Source organism: Schistocerca serialis, chromosome 12 (genome assembly GCF_023864345.2).
Source record: "Schistocerca serialis cubense isolate TAMUIC-IGC-003099 chromosome 12, iqSchSeri2.2, whole genome shotgun sequence".
NCBI classification, from domain to species: domain Eukaryota; kingdom Metazoa; phylum Arthropoda; class Insecta; order Orthoptera; family Acrididae; genus Schistocerca; species Schistocerca serialis.
In genome coordinates this window covers 83562469-83585449 of record NC_064649.1, presented here as the reverse complement: position 1 = coordinate 83585449, position 22981 = coordinate 83562469, and the positions used below count along the sequence as shown (strand labels likewise).

The following is a 22981-nucleotide window of genomic DNA, read 5'->3' as shown; positions in this document are numbered from 1 at the left end:
CGATTTTTTTTCTAATTAACTACTCACCCGAAATCGATGAAACTGGCGTTACTTCTCGACGTAATCGCCCTGCAGACGTACACATTTTTCACAACGCTGACGCCTTGATTCCATGGCAGCGGCGAAGGCTTCTTTAGGAGTCTGTTTTCACCACTGGAAAATCGCTGAGGCAATAGCAGCATGGCTGGTGAATGTGTGGCCACGGAGAGTGTCTTTCATTGTTGGAAAAAGCCAAAAGTCACTAGGAGCCAGGTCAGGTGAGTAGGGAGGAGCATGAAGAATCGCTTCAAAGTTGTTATCACGAAGAAACTGTTGCGTAACGTTAGCTCGATGTGCGGGTGCGTTGTCTCGGTGAAACATAACACGCGCAGCCCTTCCCGGACGTTTTCGTTGCAATGCAGGAAGGAATTTCTTCTTCAAAACATTTTCGTAGGATGCACCTGTTACCGTAGTGCCCTTTGGAACGCAATGGGTAAGGATTACGCCCTCGCTGTCCCAGAACATGGACACCATCGTTTTTTCAGCACTGGCGGTTACCCGAAATATTTTTGGTGGCAGTGAATCTGTGTGCTTCCATTGAGCTGACTGGCGCTTTGTTTCTGGATTGAAAAATGGCATCCACGTCTCATCCATTGTCACAACCGACGAAAAGAAAGTCCCATTCATGCTGTCGTTGCGCATCAGCATTGCTTGGCAACATGCCACACGGGCAGCTATGTGGTCATCCATCAGCATTCGTGGCACCCACCTGGATGACACTTTTCGCATTTTCAGGTCGTCATGCAGGATTGTGTGCACAGAACCCACAGAAATGCCAACTCTGGAGGCGATCTGTTCAACAGTCATTCGGCGATCCCCCAAAACAATTCTCTCCACTTTCTCGATCCTGTCGTCAGACCGGCTTGTGCGAGCCCGAGGTTGTTTCGGTTTGTTGTCACACGATGTTTTGCCTTCATTAAACTGTCGCACCCACGAACGCACTTTTGACACATCCATAACTCCATCACCACATGTCTCCTTCAACTGTCGATGAATTTCAACTGGTTTCACACGACGCAAATTCAGAAAACGAATGACTGCACGCTGTTCAAGTAAGGAAAACGTCTCCATTTTAAGTATTTAAAACAGTTCTCACTCTCGTCGCTGGCGGTGAAATTCCATCTGCCGTGCGGTGCTGCCATCTCTGGGACGTATTGATAATGAACGCGGCCCCATTTTAAAACAATGCGTATGTTTCTATCTCTTTCCAGTCCGGAGAAAAAAAATCGGAGGCCTTAGAACTTGAATGCACCTCGTAGATACCTTAGGTGTGGCGAAGCAACGCAAATCGCTTGATACGGGCAGGTCTTCAGGTCCAGATTGTATACCGATTAGGTTCCTTTCAGATTACGCTGATACAATAGCTCCCTACTTAGCAATCGCATACAACTGCTCGCTCACCGGTAGATTTGTACCTACAGATTGGAAAATTGCGCAGGTTGCACCAGTGTTTAAGAAGGGTAGTAGGAGTAGTCCATCAAACTACAGATCTATACCATTGACGTCGGTTTGCAGTAGGGTTTTGGAGCATATACTGTATTCAAACATAATGAATCACCTCGAAGGGAACGATCTATTGATACATAATCAGCATGGTTTCAGAAAACATCGTTCTTGTGCAACGCAGCTACTTCTTTATTCGCACGAAGTAATGGCTGCTATCGACAGGGGATCTCAAGTTGATTCCGTATTTCTAGATTTCTGGAAAGCTTTTGACACTGTTCCTCACAAGCAATTTCTAATCAAGCTGCGGGCCTATGGGGTACCGTCTCAGTTGTGCGACTGGATTCGTGATTTCTTGTCAGGAAGGTCGCAGTTCGTAGTAATAGACGGCAAATCATCGAGTAAAACTGAAGTGATATCAGATGTTCCCCAGGGAAGCGTCCTGGGACCTCTGCTGTTCCTGATCTATATAAATGACCTGGGTGACAATCTGAGCAGTTCTCTTAGGTTGTTCGCAGATTATGCTGTAATTTACGTCTAGTAAGGTCATCCGACGACCAGTATCAGTTGCAAAGCGATTTAGAAAAGATTCCTGTATGGTGTGGCAGGTGGCAGTTGACGCTAAAAAACGAAAAGTGTGAGGTGATCCACATGAGTTCCAAAAGAAATCCGTTGGAATTCGATTACTCGATAAATAGTACAATTCTCAAGGCTGTCAATTCAACTAAGCACCTGGATGTTAAAATTACGAACAACTTCAGTTGGAAAGACCACATAGATAATATTGTGGGGAAGGCGAGCCAAAGGTTGCGTTTCATTGGCAGGACACTTAGAAGATGCGACAAGTCCACTAAAGAGACAGCTTACACTACACTCGTTCGTCCTCTGTTAGAATATTGCTGCGCGGTATGGGATCCTTACCAGGTGGGATTGACGGAGGACATCGAAAGGGTGCAAAAAAGGGCAGCTGGTTTTGTATTATCACGTAATAGGGGAGAGAATGTGGCAGATATGATACGCGAGTTGGGATGGAAGGTATTAAAGCAAAGACGTTTTTCGTCGCGGCGTGATCTATTTACGAAACTTCAGTCACCAACTTTCTCTTCCGAATGCGAAAATATTTTGTTGAGCCCAACCTACATAGGTAGAAATGATCATCAAAATAAAATAGGAGAAATCAGAGCCCGAACAGAAAGGTTTAGGTGTTCGTTTTTCCCGCGCGCTGTTCGGGAGTGGAATGATAGAGAGACAGTATGATTTTGGTTCGATGAACCCTCTGCCAAGCACTTAAATGTGAATTTCAGAGTAATCATGTAGGTGTAGATGTAGATCCCTGGGGTTGTGAAGCAGCTGAATGGGATGAAAATAAATAAATCGCCAGGTCCTGATGGGATTCCAATTCGGTTTTACAGAGAGTACTCTACAGCATCGGCTCCTTACTTTATCGCGAATCTCTTGCCCAACGTAAAGTCCCGAGCGACTGGAAAAAAGCGCAGGTGGATCGAAGACTTCTTAAGTAATAGAACCCAGTATGTTGTCCTCGATGGTGAGTGTTCGTCGGAGGTGAGGGTATCATCTGGAGTGCCCCAGGGAAGTGTGGTAGGTCCGCTGTTGTTTTCTATCCACGTAAATGATCTTTTGGATAGGGTGGATAGCATTGTGCGGCTGTATGCTGATGATACTGTGGTGTACGGGAAGGTGTCATCGTTGAGTGACTGTAGGAGGATACAAGATGACTTGGACAGGATTTGTCATTGGTGTAAAGAATGGCAGCTAACTCTAAATATAGATAAATGTAAATTAATGCAGATGAATAGGAAAAAGAATCCCGTAATGTTTGAATACTCCATTAGTAGTGTAGCGCTTGACACAATCACATCGATTAAATATTTGGACGTAAGATTGCAGAGCGATATGAAGTGGGACAAGCATGTAATGGCAGTTGTGGGGAAGGCGGATAGTCGTCTTCGGTTCCTTGGTAGAATTTTGGGAAGATGTGGTTCATCTGTAAAGGAGACCGCTTATAAAACACTAATACGACCTATTCTTGAGTACTGCTCGAGCGTTTGGGATCCCTATCAGGTCGGATTGAGGGAGGACATAGAAGCAATTCAGAGGCGGGCTGCTAGATTTGTTACTGGTAGGTTTGATCATCACGCGAGAGTTACGGAAATGCTTCACGAACACGGGTGGGAGCCTCTAGAGGAAAGGAGGCGTTCTTTTCGTGAATCGCTTCTGAGGAAATTTAGAGAATCAGCATTTGAGGCTGACTGCAGTACAATTTTACTGCCGCCAACTTACATTTCGCGGAAAGACCACAATGATAAGATAAGAGAGAATAGGGCTCGTACAGAGGCATATAGGCAGTCATTTTTCCCTCGTTCTGTTTGGGAGTGGCGTTAAGGAACAGTTTTTGTAGGAGCCTCAACACTGCACTTCAGTAGATAGGGAAGTTTCACAGTACCTATACATTGTGGGCGATGTCGCGGGCTTCAGAGTGTGACAACCACTCGAGCCATTCTTGCGCTTGTTCCGCTGGGCGCACAGTGTTGGCAAGTAGCTGCTGCACCGTGGTGAGGAAAGTAGAGATTTGTTGTTTCTGGAACTGAAACATCTGCATTAGCTGTGGCGGGGACAGGTGGGGTGGACATTTTTGAAGACACAAATGTAACAAACAGACAAGGCAAGAAATCTAAATAATGATAAAATCAAAGTAATTTTCTGCAACGCCCGCCTGAAAACAGTCATTTAATGAACAAAGTAAGAGCGTGTGGACTATCAGACCAATTGTGTGATTGGATTGAAGAGTTCCTAGATAACAGAACGCAGCATGTTATTCTCAATGGAGAGAAGTCTTCCGAAGTAAGGGTGATTTCAGGTGTGCCGCAGGGGAGTGTCTTAGGACCGTAGCTATTCACAATATACATAAATGACCTTGTGGATGACATCGAAAGTTCACTGACGCTTTTTGCGGATGATGGTGTGGTATATTTAGAGGTTGTAACAATGGAAAATTGTACTGAAATGCAGAAGGATCTGCAGCGAATTGACGCATGGTGCAGGGAATGGCAATTGAATCTCAATGTAGACAAGTGTAATGTGCTGCGAATGCATAAAAAGAAAGATCCCTTATCATTTAGCTACAATAAAGCAGGTCAGCAACTGGAAGCAGCTAATTCCATAAATTATTTGGGAATACCCATTAGGAGTGATTTAAAATGGAATGATCATATAAAGTTGATCGTCGGTAAAGCAGATGCCAGACTGAGATTCATTGGAAGAATCCTAAGGAAATGCAATCCGAAAACAAAGGAAGTAGGTTACAATACGCTTGTTCGCCCACTGCTTGAATACTGCTCAGCAGTTTTGGATCCGTGCCAGATCGGATTGATAGAGGAGATATAGAAGATCCAACGGAGAACAGCGCACTTCGTTACAGGATCATTTGGTAATCGCGAAAGCGTTACCGAGATGATAAATTCCAGTGGAAGACTCTGCAGGAGAGATGCTCGGTACGGGCTTTTGTTGAGGTTTCGAGAACATACCTACGTATATCTCAGGCAATGGCCTTGCTGCAGTGGATACACCGGTTCCCGTGAGATCACCGGTTAAGCGCTGTTGGGCGTGGCCGGCACTTGGATGGGTGACCATCCAGCCGCCATGCCCTGTTGCCATTTTTCGGGGTGCACTCAGCCTCGTAATGCCAAATGAGGAGCTACTCGACCGAATAGAAGCGGCTCCGGTCAAAGAAAACCATCATAACGACCGGGAGAGCGGTGTGCTGACCACATGCCCCTCCTATCCACATCCTCAACTGAGGATGACACGGCGGTCGGATGATCCCGATGGGCCACTTGGGCCTCAAGACGGAGTGCTACGTATATCTCGCGAAGAGACCATGAGGATAAAATTAGAGAGATTAGAGCCCACACAGAGGCATACCGACAATCCTTCTTTCCATGAACAATACAAGACTGGAATAGAAGGGAGAACCAGTACAGGTACTCAAGGTACCCTCCGCTACACACCGTCAGGTGGGTTACGGAGTATGGATGTAGATGTAGAAAAACGACAAGAAACTGTTAAAGATGTCCTCCGTTAGCGAGGATACATGCATCCACCCTCCATCGCATGGAATCCCTGATGCGGTGATGCAGCCCTGGAGAATGGCGTATTGTATCACAGGGGTCCTCAATACGAGCACGAAGAGTCTCTACATTTGGTACCGGGGTTGTGTAGAAAAGAGCTTTCAAATGCCCCCATAAATGAAAGTCAAGAGGGTTGAGGTCAGCAGAGCGTGGAGGCCATGGACGTGGTCGACGTTACCTTGTACAGCAGCAACTTCTCTGACGCTGACATTAGGGTTATCGTCAACTGCACGAAGAATTGCCTCGTCCATTTCAGGTGTCCTCGTCATTCTAGGTCTTCCCCAGTTGCGAGTCATAGGCTGGAATGCTCCGTGCTCCGTAAGACGCCGATCAATTGCTTCGAATATCTTCCTGTCGGGACACCTTTGTTCCAGAAATCTGTCTCGATACAAACGTACCGCGCCACGGCTATTGCCCCGTGCTAACCATACATCAAATGGGCATCTACCAACTCCGCATTTGTAAACATTGCACTGACTGCAAAACCACGTTCGTGATGAACACTAACCTGTTGATGCTACGTACTGATGTGCTTGATGCTAGTACTGTAGAGCAATGAGTCGCATGTCAACACAAGCACCGAAGTCAACATTACCTTCCTTCAATTGGGCCAACTGGCGGTGAATCGAGGAAGTACAGTACATACTGACGAAACTAAAATGAGCTCTAACATGGAAATTAAGCGTTTCCGGACACATGTCCACATAACATCTTTTCTTTATTTGTGTGTGAGGAATGTTTCATGAAAGCTTGGCCGTACCTTTTTGTAACACCTTGTATACAATGTTCATGCAAGTTTGACATACAGTTTGTGGATCACTAATAACTGCTATCGTAGCGTTCTCTGCTAGCCTGTCCATATACTGTCGTAATACCTCTGCCAATACTGAGCCGATACTAAGCGGCGGGGTCTGGCGGGAGCTGTTGTAGAGGCCGCTCCCCTCGTGGTGCGGTCCTGATCAATGGTTCTGAGCACTATGGGACTTAAAATCTGTGGTCATCAGTCCCCTAGAACTTAGAACTACTTAAAGCTAACTAACCTAAAGACATCACACACAGCCATGCCCGATGCAGGATTCGAACCTGCGACCGTAGCGGTCGCGCGGTTCCGAAATGTAGCGACTAGAACCGCTCGGCCACATCGGCCGGCATGGTCCTGGTCAGTGCACCGTTAGCCTACGTAGTTTCACCGTCTTCTCTTCTCTTGCGTTCTTCACCTACGTTCCAGCGGTTGTGGTTACCCCAGAACAGTGACAGCTAGAAATGGCAACCCTAGTTGTGAGGCGAGAGGGTCTGGAAAAGGGATGGAAAAACCCCACCTGGCAAAAACGGATACCAGTATTTTGGTTTTGAATAACCGGTATTTTTGTTTAGTCTCGATTATAACAAGTGTTTTTGTTTGTTACTAATAACCGAATAAAATACCGAAATATCAAAATAGCCTTAGCAGCAGTGCTAAAACTTTTCGTTATTAAATAAACCTTTTCTCTGCAAAAAACGAGTAATCTTTATTCTTAACGTTTGCATTGGTTTGACATATCGCGTTTTTTTAATAGAAAACGGGGAAAAGCGGTCAGTGTTACATTTCTAACAATGCTGATAGCAATGCGGAACAAACTGTTGTGTACATAGTTCCGCGTAGTCAGCGCGTACGCAACTTTCCCACTAGAACGCTCCCCGCTAAGCACAACAGTGCAGGCACAGCACTCGTCCGTCTCCGCACTACGAGATGGCGCTGCCTTAGAGACGGACCAAATTCTGCTTCCGCCGATCCGCGTATTAATATGTAACGCAGCCAATGAGATTGCTGCTAACATAGAACCATTTTGCCTCACAGATCACACTCGCGCAGTGATACATGAACGCGCGAGGTATTATAGTGAGTGTACAGACCTCTGGATAGTCAGTCTGCATTTATCTGCACCTGTCTGTACCAGTCTACATTAGTCTGTACCAGTCTATAGTCAAGTTTCAGTCTGCACCTAATAAGATTACCATATTCCTGTACACAGCCATTAAGATAAATGTATAGAAACTTTGTCAAGTATCAAAGATATGTGAGAATAAGATTAACGTACCAAAGGAACTTCAGATTGTCAATTGTAAATAGCATCCAGAATCAAGTTACGTAAGGTTTATGCTTGTTACTATTTTAATAAATGTGTCTGAAAATTAATCAAGTTCTGTTTAAAGTTGGTCACCGTCAATCTGCTACTCTAAGTGTGCAAGTGGCATTTCTATCATCTGACCTAACGGCAGAAGATAAACACGCCACGATAAGACCACGAGACATATTGCTGACACTCGCCTACTTCGTTAGAGCGACAAGTCAAATAATCTGATGGTGTGTGTACCGAAGGTCTTACAGTACGCACACCACACAAACACGTGGCGTAAGAATTATAACTGCATTGTTGAGACAGTAATGTGCCTTTTGCTGTGTGTCGTGACCTAAGGTACGTCTGTGTACCTGCAGTGTGCATAGGGTGACCAGACGTCCGGATTAATCCAGGCATGTCCTCCTTTTTAGTTCTTTGTCCGGGATCCGGGCGGATTTTTACAGTGTCCGGCTTTTTCGCAAAGTTGAGCGTAATACAGTTAAATTTACAATTCGTCCCGTTCTATTGCTCTTTTCTTAGATACTTTAACTATTGGCACAGCCTTCGTGATAAATACGCATGAAGTTGATGTTAGTAGGTGGCACCAGGATCGAGAATATTTTCTCTGATTACCAAACAGTGGACTGATGAGAAGAATAGATTAAACCTTGAATCATTGAAAGGTATGTTGATGGTCCAATTTAATTTAAAAGAATTTTCATGTGTGTCATATTACCATTACCTGTTAAGTAACCCTAAACTTCTGCAAAAAATTGTTTCCTCCGAGAAGTATCAATAATTGTTAAGGAATGTATGTGTATTACGTCTATAAATAATAAACTCATTTATTAAAATTGAACGTATGTTTGATGGGGAATATTGCAGATGAGGATGCCATCCGTCAGCCAATCAGGAGTGGCGTTTAGGCAGCCGTCTTTGTTAAATCTTAAAACTACGCATAAATATAAAAGCAACTGATGCCACACCACACGGGATTAGCCGAGCGGTCTGAGGCGCTGCAGTCATGGACTGTGCGACTGGTCCAAGCGGAGGTTCGAGGCCTCCCTCGGGCATGGGTGTGTGTGTTTGTCCTTAGGATAATTTAGGTTAAGTAGTGTGTAAGCTTAGGGACTGATAACCTTAGCAGTTAAGTCCCATAAGATTTCACACACATTTGAACATTTTTGAATTGATGCCACACTGTCACCACAATCAATGTTTTTAATTTAAAATAACAAAATATTGCTCTGGGAATCACCACCTGACCACCAGTAACAATTAACTACTGGTTTTACCGGTAATTCCAGACAGTCACGTGACTTGTCCAAAGCTGATGGGTGGTATCCTAATTTGCAGTTGACCCGTTTGACTTGTCCTTTTTTTTCTTCCTTTGTCCTCCTTTTTGAAGCTGTTCGTCCTCCTTTTTAAACAGTTGCATCTGGTCACCCTAAGTGTGCAAGGCTTGCCCCCACCTGGTCTGTACAGTGGTTTCTTGCTATCGTCACCGGACGTCCGTTATATTGCAGAATGGCACCAAACCTAATCTGGATATATTCGTAAGAAGTGATGAAGTAACGAAGTACAATGCTTCATTTGCTTTAAAAGACTAAAGATCTGTCTGCCTTTCTATGAAGCAATAAAAGAGGAAGGAAATTATGTCAACAGTAACAAACTTAACAACAATTCATTCATGGTATACAATAAAAACAGAAAGCAGCTGATCTGCTTGCTGTATCCGCATCTGCTTGTAGCACTTGAAAATATTCCCCATTACAACATGATTTTTCAGCAGAATTTCAAAAAACTTTGTATCAGTGGGAGACTACTGGTGAATTTTTGTAGTATTCAGTACTTATCTCTTTTAGAGAAAAGCAGCATATGGTGCACAGAGTAAGTTTTCTTTTATTTGCCTATTTTTATTTAATACTTTGATTCTATGTATCTTGAACCTGAGCGAGTCAAAATTTTTCAATCTGCTCGATTTCTGCGTATGTTATAAGAAATAAAAAACCGAAAATCAGTTATTTCAGAAACTGTTGTATTCTCCAACAGTTTATTGAACGTAACTTCTTCTACAATACAATAGCTGGCTGTACAATAGATGTAGACGTCCGTCAATCTAGCCGGAGATGTGGTTCCTCTCGGTCAGCTGGTACTTCGATCGGCGGTGCAGTACAGTGGCTTCGGTGATATCTTCTCGGAGACTCTGTTATGGCGGTTGCCATTAGCATCGGACGAAGACTGGTCTGCCTTCGACCAGCAGGGCCTATGTAGTGAGCTGGAGCCAATAGAAACCCGGCATAGGAATCCGTGGCCGGATATGTCGCGGCGACCTCTGCAAGGAAAGGTTCCTATTAATCGACTGGAATCTTCGGCGTGTTTACCTGATGTCTTCGCCTGTTTGGCTGTTGGTTTGTTTCCCTCATAGCGTGGCTGTTATGCGGTGCTGTCTGCCATTTAAGGGAACCCGATGGCAGACAGTACAGAAGCCATTTATTTTGAGCGATTTTTAACAGTCAGATGAAACTGGCGTAGCAAAAAATCGATATAACCGCAAATCGATTTTTTCAGCAATAACTACCATCCATAGTCTGAAAGGCTATCATTCAGTCTGATGAGGCCAAATGTGAACCCACTCGAATCATATAAACAGCGAACTGACACCTAAACTGCTAAAGTGGCGTCAAACCATGCTAGGAACCACATTTATTTCTCATACATAAAGTTATTCATTAGTACTAGCTCTGCACTGTGACTACTGCACACTGTAGTTTCGCCACGTAGTAGTACTAGAATGTATTGTGTATCACTGTATCACTTATTGGCGGCCATTTGCAGGTAAGGAGTGCATCGACGTCACACTGGATCGGATCCGCAAGATGGCGGACCAGTGTGCGGCGCTGCAGGGCTTCCTGGTGTTCCACTCATTCGGGGGCGGCACCGGCTCCGGGTTCGGATCTCTGCTGATGGAGAGGCTCTCTGTGGACTACCCAAAGCGCAGCAAGCTCGCCTTCTCTATCTACCCGGCCCCGCAGGTACGACTCTGCCTGCACTCTGGTGGCACACTTGTGTACGGTCGAGTCCACACCACTCACTTGCAACAAATATTCTGTCAAAAAAAGTCCCCAGTGTCCTTAGACGGTAGGCCCAGATTATATGTGTGTAAGAGACACTGTGAGACATCAAGTCCACAGTGCTTCTAAAGCATCACACCCAGACTACACACCTGCAGAATACACCTCTAGATGAAACAGCACCACTGTCCCTCAGCTGTTGAGGCCAGACTGTGCACCTGCAAGATACACCTAGAGACAGAAACTCCCCAGTGTCAGTACATGGTCAGGCCCATACTATATGTCCTTAAGTTACCCATTATAAAGTTCCCAGTTTATGTGCAATATAAACCAGGAGCCAAAAAAACCTCCTGTCCCTCAAAAGTCGACCTTGGACAACACGTGCAAGATACACCATGAATCAAATACTCCTCATTGATCCTAGATGGTCAGGCCCGTACTGACTGGGTTTAAGTGACACCCAGATCACGGAAGAAACAGATTGCCCGATCGCTTGGTCTAGCAGGCAACCCTTGTCTGGGAACGGCCACCAGGTGGCAACAGCATCACACCCTTACTTGTGGCACCAACCACTAGATGGCACTCCGTTCTGTGAAATATGTGGCAACATCGTCCGAACGCGTGCAGCTCTCCACCATTTGGCGTCTGTTAAGTACAGCTGTTTCTGACATACCGGTGGTTTTGGATCGAGTCGTCATGCCGAGGGCCTGCTAGTATATCAACTGTGGGAGGAGTAGACGGACAAATCCTGAGCTAAAAATGTAGTAGAACTGTCTCAAAACTGAAAATTTAAAAAAATAAGTAGTTTATTCATATTGTATTTAAGTATCAAATAAAGATTCTCCGTTAGGCTGCACAAATAAGTTTTGTTGCCTTTCCTTGATCACTCTACCGTATTTAACTAGAAAGAAGTAATGTCTTAAATCTGAGCAAAACAGTACTGCTTGTGACAATAGTAGATGTGCTGATCGCAAACTTAATATGTTTACCATCACAGAATTTTTTTTACTCACGATATTTAAAGTTTCACAATGTTTATTTTTTTTCGAAGATATCGTTGTTAAGTGCGTACATGAAATTATATTCGTTTACAACTAATCATATGCAAAATGCAACTATACTTAAGAATGCTTACAGAAATACTTAGAAAGGATGCAAAATATGTTTCTCAAACTTATTTACAGTTTCAATGTGAAAAATATATTATCGTTATAACTCACCTAATCCCTATAGATACTCTATGCAAAATAAATAAGCTGGCCGAAGTGGCCGTGCGGTTCTAGGCCCTGCAGTCTGGAACCGCGAGACCGCTACGGTCACAGGTTCGAATCCTGCCTCGGGCATGGATGTGTGTGATGTCCTTAGGTTAGTTAGGTTTAACTAGTTCCATGTTATAGGGGACTGATGACCTCAGAAGTTGAGTCCCATAGTGCTCAGAGTCGTTTGAACCATTTGAACCAAAATAAATAATTATGTCGGTAATGTCAGGACGCGAAACCCACTGATCAGTGCAACATTTGTCAGTAAATTAACTGATTATATTTCAAAGACGTTGAGAAGATTTTGAAAACTTTCTAGTGTTAACCTGCACGTGGAGATCTTTTTTACCACCATTATCCATATCAGAAGAGCTGTATAATAAAGAGGAAATAGACGGCATGGAAGGCGAGTGTATAACCTATGCGACTGCAATACAGTCTGCATTTAAACAGTAACTCGCAAGAAATGTTTGTGTGTCACTTTTCATTTATTTCATTTCGCATATAATTGTGAGAGATATCCCTACAGTAGAAATAAACTTGGTTTGTAGAATTACAGGAGCTAATCTACATTCTTCGATTGAAAACTTGGGAAAAACCACAGCCGATCATGAGCTATAGTCAGCTGTGTGACGAATGCATTTCGCGCGCAGCACTCTAGCCGAACACAAATCAGAGTCATTCACGTCACCGAAGATACAGTGTTGCCAATGCCGCGACATGGACAGGTCAATTATAGTTCAATTCTTTTATCTTGGCGGTTCGCGCATGCCTGCCCAGACGCGGGACATTGCTGCGTTGCCAGTTGTACACGCCAAGAGAAGCAGCGCCATAGTATAGTTCGCAAACTTACGTTTAGGGGGGAGCGCCCAGTCTATGAAGTAAAGTCACCACGGTCGCATGAACCCTTTCGCTGCTACAGAGACGTGCTCCCCGCATTCCGCGATGTGCGCGATTTTGTCATCATTGCATTGCTCGCCTGTGCAGACACGTGGTGTTTCGACTGCTTTGACACACTTTATCATTCGATTTCATAAATACTTTTTGGCCAAAAAAATTGATTTTTACACATCTTCTTGACTGATACTTTCCCCCATAAATGACTTAATTTTGTTTCGATGTTCAATGCAGTTATTGTGCACCATTAGATGTAGTAAACCATTGCACGAAATTTTGAAGAGTTTGCAGAGGTAAAAGTCGATAGCGTATACTTTCCATATGGTCGAATTTAGTTGCCACTATAAGATATCAAGCTCTGAACAAGGTTTGAACTCAAAACCTTTCATTTAACAGCCAGACACTCTAACCATTATGCTAACGCAGCTCGTCGTTTAATGTATCTACCGGAGAGCTTTAAAATAATATGCAAAAACCGGCAAACACTGTTGGTATGATTATGAATTACGTTTCGTCGAAGTACAATAGGATATAACAATTACTGCTGTTTTTTATTGCGAAAAAAAAAGCGGTTAGTGAGAATGATACAAACACCTTTCCTTGCTATCGCTTGAATTAGGAGGCTTATTGCTTGTTTGTTTTAATTAATTAATAGAATATGAAGCAATTGGTATAAAGAATACTTTTTCCAAACTTTCTATAAAAGAAAGTCTGCTATCAAGACATTGCTTTTGTTCAATTACTTATGACTGAACGTTTCTAAAACTGAAGACACTCGTCCGTGCTCTGCACTGCAGTCAAACTCTGGCAACGTCCTTCTTTTGTGGCGGTGTTCGTAGCGACAAACAATTCGCTGTAGAAACGGCCTACGAAGTCACCGCCACACTGTTAATAGCGGGCCGACAGGTCCGCTGGAACAGTGAACAGAAAGATGAAAACCCAAACACTCTGATTAAATAAAAGTCGGTACTTATCTTTATTAACGAAGATACAGCAACACAATAGTGAACTCCGTGTCTACAGAAATCTGTCTAGTTCGGAGCGGCTAGGTCAGCGTCGGCTGACGACAAACAACAACTCTGCTGCGATGAACACACAACTGACTAGCAAGTACACAAATCGGTGGCGAGTATACAACTGAGCGGCGAATCCAGAACTGTCCTTGCGCTCGCGACTCCAGCGCTTAAGAAGCCAGAAGCCAGCGGTGGCGCGCGTAGACTTGCGGCGATTTCCTGTATCGCTGGCGCTGCTTAGGCGGACGGCGTCCGGACTTTGATGCTGCCAACCTTTTGGCAGCGGGCTCGGGTGGCATTACTGGCTAGGATATAACACCTTCTCTGTTCATTGGCTAACTGTGTTTTGTGACGTCAGATGCGTAGAACGAACCTAAACTCGGCCCCCGTCATAAATGAGGCGCACTTAAGCATTGTAGCGTCGCCTGCGACATCTGTTGATCGACGGGAAAACTATTTTTACGGTTGCCTGTTCCGCCGTAATGACGGTCAATCCGTTTCTTACGTGATCTGGGGTGACACCACGAGATGTGAAAACCTCTCTGTGTATAGACGTTAAGCCAGTACTACACATCTGCAAGATACTGTATCAGATCAAAAGTCTCCTGTGGCCTACCCAGAAAACCACATGAATATTGTGCTAGGCATGATATGCTGTGAACTATGGATGGAGGGCAATAGGCAGATTCCATATTTCTAGATTTCCGAAAAGCATTTGCCACAGTGCCCCACTTCAGACTATTTACAAAGGTACGAGCATACGGATTAGGTTCCCAGATAATGTGAGTGGCACAAAGACTTCTTAAGTGATAAGATCCAGTACGTTGCCCTCGATGGCGAGTGTTCATCAGGGACAAGGGTATCGTCAGGAATGCCTCAGGAAAGTCTGATAGGAGCGCTAATATTTTTATACAGGGTGTTACAAAAAGGTATGGCCAAACTTTCAGGAAACATTCCTCACACACAAAGAAAGAAAATACGTTATGTGGACATGTGTCCTGAAACGCTTACTTTCCATGTTAGAGCTCATTTTATTACTTCTCTTCAAATCACATTAACCATGGAATGGAAACACACAGCAACAGGACGTACCAGCGTGACTTCAAACACTTTGTTACAGGAAATGTTCAAAATGTCCTCCGTTAGTGAGGATACATGCATCCACCCTCCATCGCATGGAATCCCTGATGCGCTGATACAGCCCTGGAGAATGGCGTATTGTATCACAGCCGTCCACAATACGAGCACGAAGAGTCTCTTCATTTGGTACCGGGGTTGCGTAGACAAGAGCTTTCAAATACCCCCATAAATTAAAGTCAAGAGGATTGAGGTCAGGAGAGAGTGAAGGGCACGGATTTGGTCCGCCTCTACCAATCCATCGGTCACCGAATCTGTTGTTGAGAAGCGTACGAACACTTCGACTGAAATGTGCAGGGGCTCCATCATGCGTGAACCACATGTCGTGTCGTACTTGTAAAGGCACGTGTTCTAGCAGCACAGGTACAGTATCCCGTATGAAATAATGATAACGTGCTCCATTGAGTGTAGGTGGAAGAACATGGGGCCCAATCGAGACATCACCAACAATGCTGCCCAAACGTTCACAGAAAATCTGTGTTGAAGACGTGATTGCACAATTGCGTGAGGATTCTCGTCAGCCCACACATCTTGATTGTGAAAATTTACAATTTGATCACGTTGGAATGAAGCCTCATCCGTAAAGAGAATATTTGCACTGAAATGAGAACTGACACATTGTTGGATGAACCATTCGCAGAAGTGTACCCGTGGAGGCCAATCAGCTGCTGATAGTGCCTGCACACGCTGTACACGGTACGGAAACAACTGGTTCTCCCGTAGCACTCTCCATACAGTGACGTGGACAACGTTACCTTGTACAGTAGCAACTTCTCTGACGCTGACATTAGGGTTATCGTCACCTGCACGAAGAATTGCCTCGTCCATTGCAGGTGTCCTCGTCGTTCTAGGTCTTCCCCAGTCGCGTGTCACAGGCTGGAATGTTTCGTGCTCCCTCAGACGCCGATCAATTGCTTCGAACGTCTTCATGTCGGGACACCTTCGTTCTGGAAATCTGTCTCGATAGAAACGTACCGCACAACGGCTATTGCCCCGTGCTATTCCATACATCAAATGGGCATCTGCCAACTCCGCATTTGTAAACATTGCACTGACTGCAAAACCACGTTCGTGATGAACACTAACCTGTTGATGCTACTTACTGATGTGCTTCATGCTAGTACTGTAGAGCAATGAGTCGATGTCAACACAAGCACCGAAGTCAACATTACCTTCCTTCAATTGGGCCAACTGGCGGTGAATCGAGGAAGTACAGTACATACTGACGAATCTAAACTGAGCTATAACATGGAAATTAAGCGTTTCTGGACACATGTCCACATAACATCTTTTCTTTATTTGTGTGTGAGGAATGTTTCCTGAAAGTTTGGCCGTACCTTTTTGTAACACTCTGTATACATAAATCACAGACAAGGTGAGCAGCAATTGGCACCTGTTTGCTGATGACACTCTGGTGTACAGGAAGGAGTCGACGTTGAGTCACCGTAGGAGGATACAAGATGACATAGGCAAAATTTCTAGTTGGTTTGATGAGCTACAGATTGCTCTAAATGTTGGAAAATGTAGCTTAATGCAGATGACTAGGAAAAAAAAAGTCTGTAATGTTCGGATACAGCATTGGTAGTGTTCTACTAGACCCAATCACGTTGTTTAAATATCAGGTCATAATTTTGCAAACCGATATGATATAGAACGGGCATGTGAGGATTGTGGTAGGAAAGGGGAATGATCGAGTTCGGTGTATTGGGAAAATTTAAGTAAGGCGTGGTTCACCTGTAGAGGAGACCACATATAGGAAATTAGTGCGACCTATTCTTGAGCACTACCCGAGTATTTGGGATGCGCACCAGGTCTGATTAAAAGAAGACGTCCAAGCAATTCAGTGGCGGGCTGCTAGATTTGTTACCGGTAAGTCTACAACACGCAAGTATTATGCAACTCACAAGTTTATGTTTCGGGAACTCAAACGGGAATACGTGGACGGAAGGTGACGTTCTTTTCGAGGACCACTATAGAGAAAATTTGAAGCATTTGAACCTGACTGCACAACGATGCTACTACTGCAAATATACATTTCACGTAAGGAACATGAAGATAAGATACGGGATATTAGGGCTCGTAAGGAGGCATATGGGCTGAATGGCACAGGAAAGGAAATGAGTAGTAGTGGTACAGGGCAACTTCCACCAAGCACCGTATAGTGGTTCGCGCGGTATGTATGTATGTATGTATGTATTAGACCAATTGTGTGATCGGATTGAAGAGTTCCTAGATAACAGAACGCAGCATGTCATTCTCAATGGAGAGAAGTCTTCCGAAGTAAGAGTGATTTCAGGTGTGCCACAGGGGAGTGTCGTAGGACCGTTGCTATTCACAATATACATAAATGACCTTGTGGATGACATCAGAAGTTCACTGAGGCTTTTTGCGGATGATGCTGTGGTATATCAAGAGGTTGTAACAATGGAAAATTCAGGAGGATCTGCAGCGAATTGACGCTTGGTGCAGGGAATGGCAATTGAATCTCAATGTAGACAAGTGTAATGTGCTGCGAATACATACAAACAAAGATCCTTTATCATTTTGCTACAATATAGCAGGTCAGCAACTGGAAGAAGTTAATTCCATAAATTATCTGGGAGTACGCATTAGGAGTGATTTAATATGGAATGATCATATAGAGTTGATCATCGGTAAAGCAGATGCCAGACTGAGATTCTTTGGAAGAATCCTAAGGAAATGCAATCTGAAAACAGAGGAAGTAGGTTACAGTACGCTTGTTTGCCCACTGCTTGAATACTGCTCAGCAGTGTGGGATCCGTACCAGATAGGATTGATAGAAGAGATAGAGAAGATCCAACGGGGAGTAGCGCACTTCATTACAGGATCATTTAGTAATCGCGAAAGCGTTACGGAGATAATAGATAAACTCCAGTGGAAGAGTCTGCAGGAGAGACGCTCAGTAGCTCGGTACGGGCTTTTGTTGAAGTTTCGAGAACATACCTTCACCGAGGAGTCAAGCAGTATATTGCTCCCTCCTACGTATATCTCGCGAAGAGACCATGAGGATAAAATCAGAGAGATTAGAGCCCACACAGAGGCATACCGACAATCCTTCTTTCCACGAACAATACGAGACTGGAGTAGAAGAGAGAACCGATAGAGGTACTCAAGGTACCCTCCGCCACACAACGTCAGGTGGCTTGCGGAGTATGGATGTAGATGTAGGTGTACTCCACAACCCACCATTCTGCGTATGGCAGAGGGTACCTTGTACCATAGTCAGACATTCCCTTCTTGTACCACTCGTAATAGAAATGAGGAAAAACGACTGTCCCTATGCATGTGTAGGAGCCCTGAATTCTCTTGTCTTCGCAAACCTCGTGAGAGATGCATGTTGGTGACAGCAGGACTATTTTGCAGTCAGCGGCAAATCAAGCAGCATGCCTCTGAACTGCTTCGATGTCTTCCTTTTACGTGGTACGATGGAGATCGCAAACACTTGAGCAATGCTCAAGAATACGTCTTACAAGTGTTCTGTTTGCGACCTTCTTCACCGATGAACTACATTTTCCAATAATTCTCCAAATAAACCGAAGTTTACAATTCGCCTTCCCTGCAACTGACCTTACTTGCTCACCCTTTCCTATTCCATTTGCAGTTTTCAGCTTCAGAAGAATGTCTACTGATACCCCCCTCAGTATGAACGCAGAATTCTCTGATTTTTACCTTCTCAGACATCACGCAAGATGTATCAGGTGGCTATAATTTAAGTGCAGCTATTCATGGAGGTCCATTGTGGACTGTAATTACCATATGGCAGTTGAACATGGTAGATACACTATGTGATCAAAACTATCCGGACACCTGGCTGAAAATGACCACAAGTTCATGGCGCCCTCCATCAGTAATGCTGGAATTCAATATGGTGTTGGCCCACCCTTAGACTTGATGGCATCTTCTACTCTTGCAGACATTCGTTCAATCAGGTGCTGGAAGGTTTCTTTAGGAATGGCAGACCATTCTTCACGGAGTGCTGCACTGAGGAGAGGTTATCGATATCGGTCCGTGAGGCCTGGCACCAAGTCCGCATTCCGAAAGGTACCAAAGGTGTTCCATAGGATTCAGGTCAGGACTCTGTGCAAGCCAGTGCATTACAGGGATGTTATTGTCGTATAATCACAGTAAATGAAGCAGGCCAAAAGGAATACAAACGTCTCAAAAGTGGGATCGACAGGAAGTGCAAAATGGCTAAGCAGGGATGGCTAGAGGACAAAAGAAAGCTTTTGACAATGTTGACTGGAATACACTCTTTCAAATTCTGAAGGTGGCACGGGAAAATACAGGGAGCGAAAGGCTATTTACAATTTGTACAGAAACCAGATGGCAGTTATAAGAGTCGAGGGGCATGAAAGGGAAGCAGTGGTTGGGAAGGGAGTGAGACAGAATTGTAGCCTCTCCTTGATGTTATTCAATCTGTATATTGAGCAAGCATAAACAAAAGCAAAAGGAGGACAATGGAATGTAGTCAAGTTATATCAGGTGATGCTGAGGGAATTGGATTAGGAAATGAGACACTTAAAGTAGTAAAGGAGTTTTGCTATTTGGGGAGCAAAATAACATGATGGTTGAAGTAGAGAGGATATAAAATGTAGACTGGCAATGGTAAGGAAAGTGTTTCTGAAGAAGAGAAATTTGTTAACATCGAGTATAGATTTAAGTGCCAGGAAGTCGTTTCTGAAAGCATTTGTTTGGAGTGTAGCCATGTATGGAAGTGAAACATGGACGATAAATATTTTGGACAAGAAGAGAATAGAAGCTTTTGAAATGTGGTGCTACACAAGAATGCTGTAGATTAGATGGGTAGATCACATAACTAATGAGGAGGTATTGAATAGAATTGGGGAGAAGAGAAATTTGTGGCACAACTTGACAAGAAGAAGGGACCAGTTCGTAGGGCATGTTCTGAGGCATGAAGGGATCACCAATTTGGTATTGGAGGGCAGTGTGTAGGGTAAAATCGTAGAGGGAGACTAAGAGTTGAATACACTAAGCAGATTCAGAAGGATGTAGGGTGCAGTACATACTGGGAGAGAAGCAGCTCGCACAGGATAGAGTAGCATGGAGAGCTGCATCAAACCAGTCTCAGGACTGAAGACCACAACAACAACAACAACAACAACAACAACAACAACAACCACTCCACCACAGGCCATGCATTATGAACAGCTGCTTGATTGTCTAGAAAGATGTGATCGCCATGCCCGAATTGCTCTTCAACAATGGGAAGCAAGAAGGTGGTTAAAACATCAATGTGGACCTGTGCTGTGATAGTGCCACGCAAAACAACAAGGGGTGCAAGCCCCCTCCATGGAAAACACGACCACGCCATAACACCACCGCATCCGAATTTTACTGTTGGCACTACACACGCAAGCAGATGATGTTCATCGGGCATTCGCCATACCCACACCCTGCCATCGGATCGCCACATTGTGTACTGTTATTCGACACTCCACACAACGTTTTTCCAGTGTTCAGTCGTCCAATATTTACGCGCCTTGCACCAAGTGAGGCTTTGTTTGGTGTTTACCAGTGTGGTGTGTGGCTTATGAACAGCCTCTCGACCATGAAATCCAAGTTTCCTCACCTCCGGCCTAACTGTCATAGTACTTGCAGTGGATCCTGATGCAGTTTGGAATTCCTGTGCGATGGTCTGGATAGATGTCTGCCTATTACACATTATGACTCTCTTCAGCCTGTATGGCTAGCCATGCGGTCTAACGCACTGCTTCCCGAGTGGGAAGGCATGATGGTTCCCGGCGTGAATCCATCTGGTGGATTAGTGTCAAGGTCCAGTGTGCCGGCAAGCATGTGGACAATTTTTAAGGCGGTTTTCCATCTGCCTTGGTGAATGCAGGCTGGTTCCCCTTATTCCATCTCAGTCACACTGTATCAGCGATTGCTGCACAAACACTATGTGTACATACTCCATAATTACTCAATTACTCTATCACCCAAACATTGGGGTTATGGTCATCTGGAATGAGACATTCTGCTGGGGGCCAAACCTCACAATATCCCTAGGTTTGGTGTGGGTTGATGGTGGGATGAATGGACTGCTGTAGCCTGTTGTGGGATTGTGTACCATTGAGGGCTATGGCGGGGACAAAGCCTCTCCATCATTTCTCAGTCCCCAGTTCAATACATACATACATGACCCTCTTCACCTGTACACAGTTCCTGTCAGTCAACAGACAAGGTCAGCCTGTATGCTTTTGTGCTGTATGTGTCCCTTCATGTTTCCACCTCACTGTCACATCGGAAACTGTCGACCTAGGGATGTTTAGAGGTGTGGAAATCTCACATACAGATGTATAACACAAGTGACACACACTCACCTGACCATGTTCAAAGTCCATGAGTTCCACGGAGCACCCCATCCTGCTCTCTCATGATGTCTAATGACTACTGATATGGAGTACCTTGCAGTAGGTGGCAGGACAATGCACCTAATATGAAAAACTTATGTTTTTGGGTGTGTCTGGATACTTTTTATCATGTAGTGTATACTAAGGCGCTAATTTGGGTCCTTATGTGGAAAAAAAATTAGTTCCAAGTTTTGGCCAGCAGGTGCAACTCTGTCACTGTACAGCATTTTGTCAATGTCTCTAGTGCTCATATTTAAAAAATTGTGTAAGTGGCAGTTAGTAATAAAATCAATGTTGACCTTTTCTGTGCACAACCCACTCTTAATCCATTACATATGGAAACATTCCTGTACATATTTCTTGCATTCACAGTGCTAGATTTGCATCTGGTGGCAAAATTGGAAATAATATTTTTTTTTAAAGTGTAATCTGGTTCCTCATTACAGTGACACATTAGAATATCTACCAAATTTTGCTGCAATATAATAATTATAGGCCACACTGGACCTATGTGAGAAGCTGCAATATAACTATAACCACCAGGTATATTGGAGGCAGGAGTGGCTTAGTTTGGAATTCACAGATAAAGTGTTTCTGTCTGGTGACCTAGGCACTGTTTAAAATAAAAGAGGCCTCATATGCTGACAGGGTTATCCATAAGCACATCCGGGGTTTTGGAAGATGACCACATGGAAACAAAACATACAGAAAATAGTCGCATATCAGTGGATAGAGCTTCTCCCCATGTTTTAACTCGCATTACATGCTCACCGCTTGGGCACTATTTGTGGTGTGGTAAATGTCAGTATGAGCAGAAGAGTATGAGTGAGTAATTCATGGAAGTTGTTAAGACAGCAGCTTGCCTCAAAAAACTGTTCAGTGGGTTTACCTATCTGCAGTCTAGAACCAAATACAGATTGGATGACCTGTCTACACATTCTGACCCTTAATAATATGATCTGCTAATATACAATGGTATGTATTATGTATCAGAACTGGAGAGATGCTGTTGTGTTATTTCTGTGCATGTCTCATAACTTTCATGCAGTCATGAATACGTTGTACTATGGACAGATGCCAAGTAACTGGAAAAAGCCTACTTACAGAGATTGAAAAACTATATGACTCTCTTATGTACCTCAAAGACAAGACAAGACCAGACCAATTACAATGTGTGCAGAGGTGCTTAAGCAGTTATTCATGCAATGCTTCATATGTGAAACCAATGAGGAGAGCCCTGCCATGTGTCAAGGATTGCAAATAACCATCTTACTGTTTGAGCATTCTCATCAGTTGTTGATGTGCTGGGGATAATCAGTGCATTCATCTTCTAGTTCCTCTTGGAAACAGTTGAATCACATGAAAACATTAGTTTTATTCTTGAAAGATTAGTCAAAAGCAGCTGTCAGCATCATCAATGAGTTGCTGCACTTTATTCTGCTCTTAAAGAAAAACTATCTGTGTTTTCCAAAAGTCAAAA

At 44.1% G+C, this 22981-nt stretch overlaps 1 protein-coding gene across 1 annotated transcript in view; it reads left to right on the top strand.

Moving 5' to 3' along the window:
• Window positions 1–22981, top strand: part of LOC126428082 (tubulin alpha-3 chain-like) — a 231150-nt gene that overhangs the window by 133972 nt on the left and 74197 nt on the right. Inside the window, exon 4 of the mRNA XM_050089970.1 lies at window positions 10568–10764. Coding sequence (XP_049945927.1) covers window positions 10568–10764 — 197 coding nt within the window. The remainder of the gene's footprint in view (window positions 1–10567; window positions 10765–22981) is intronic.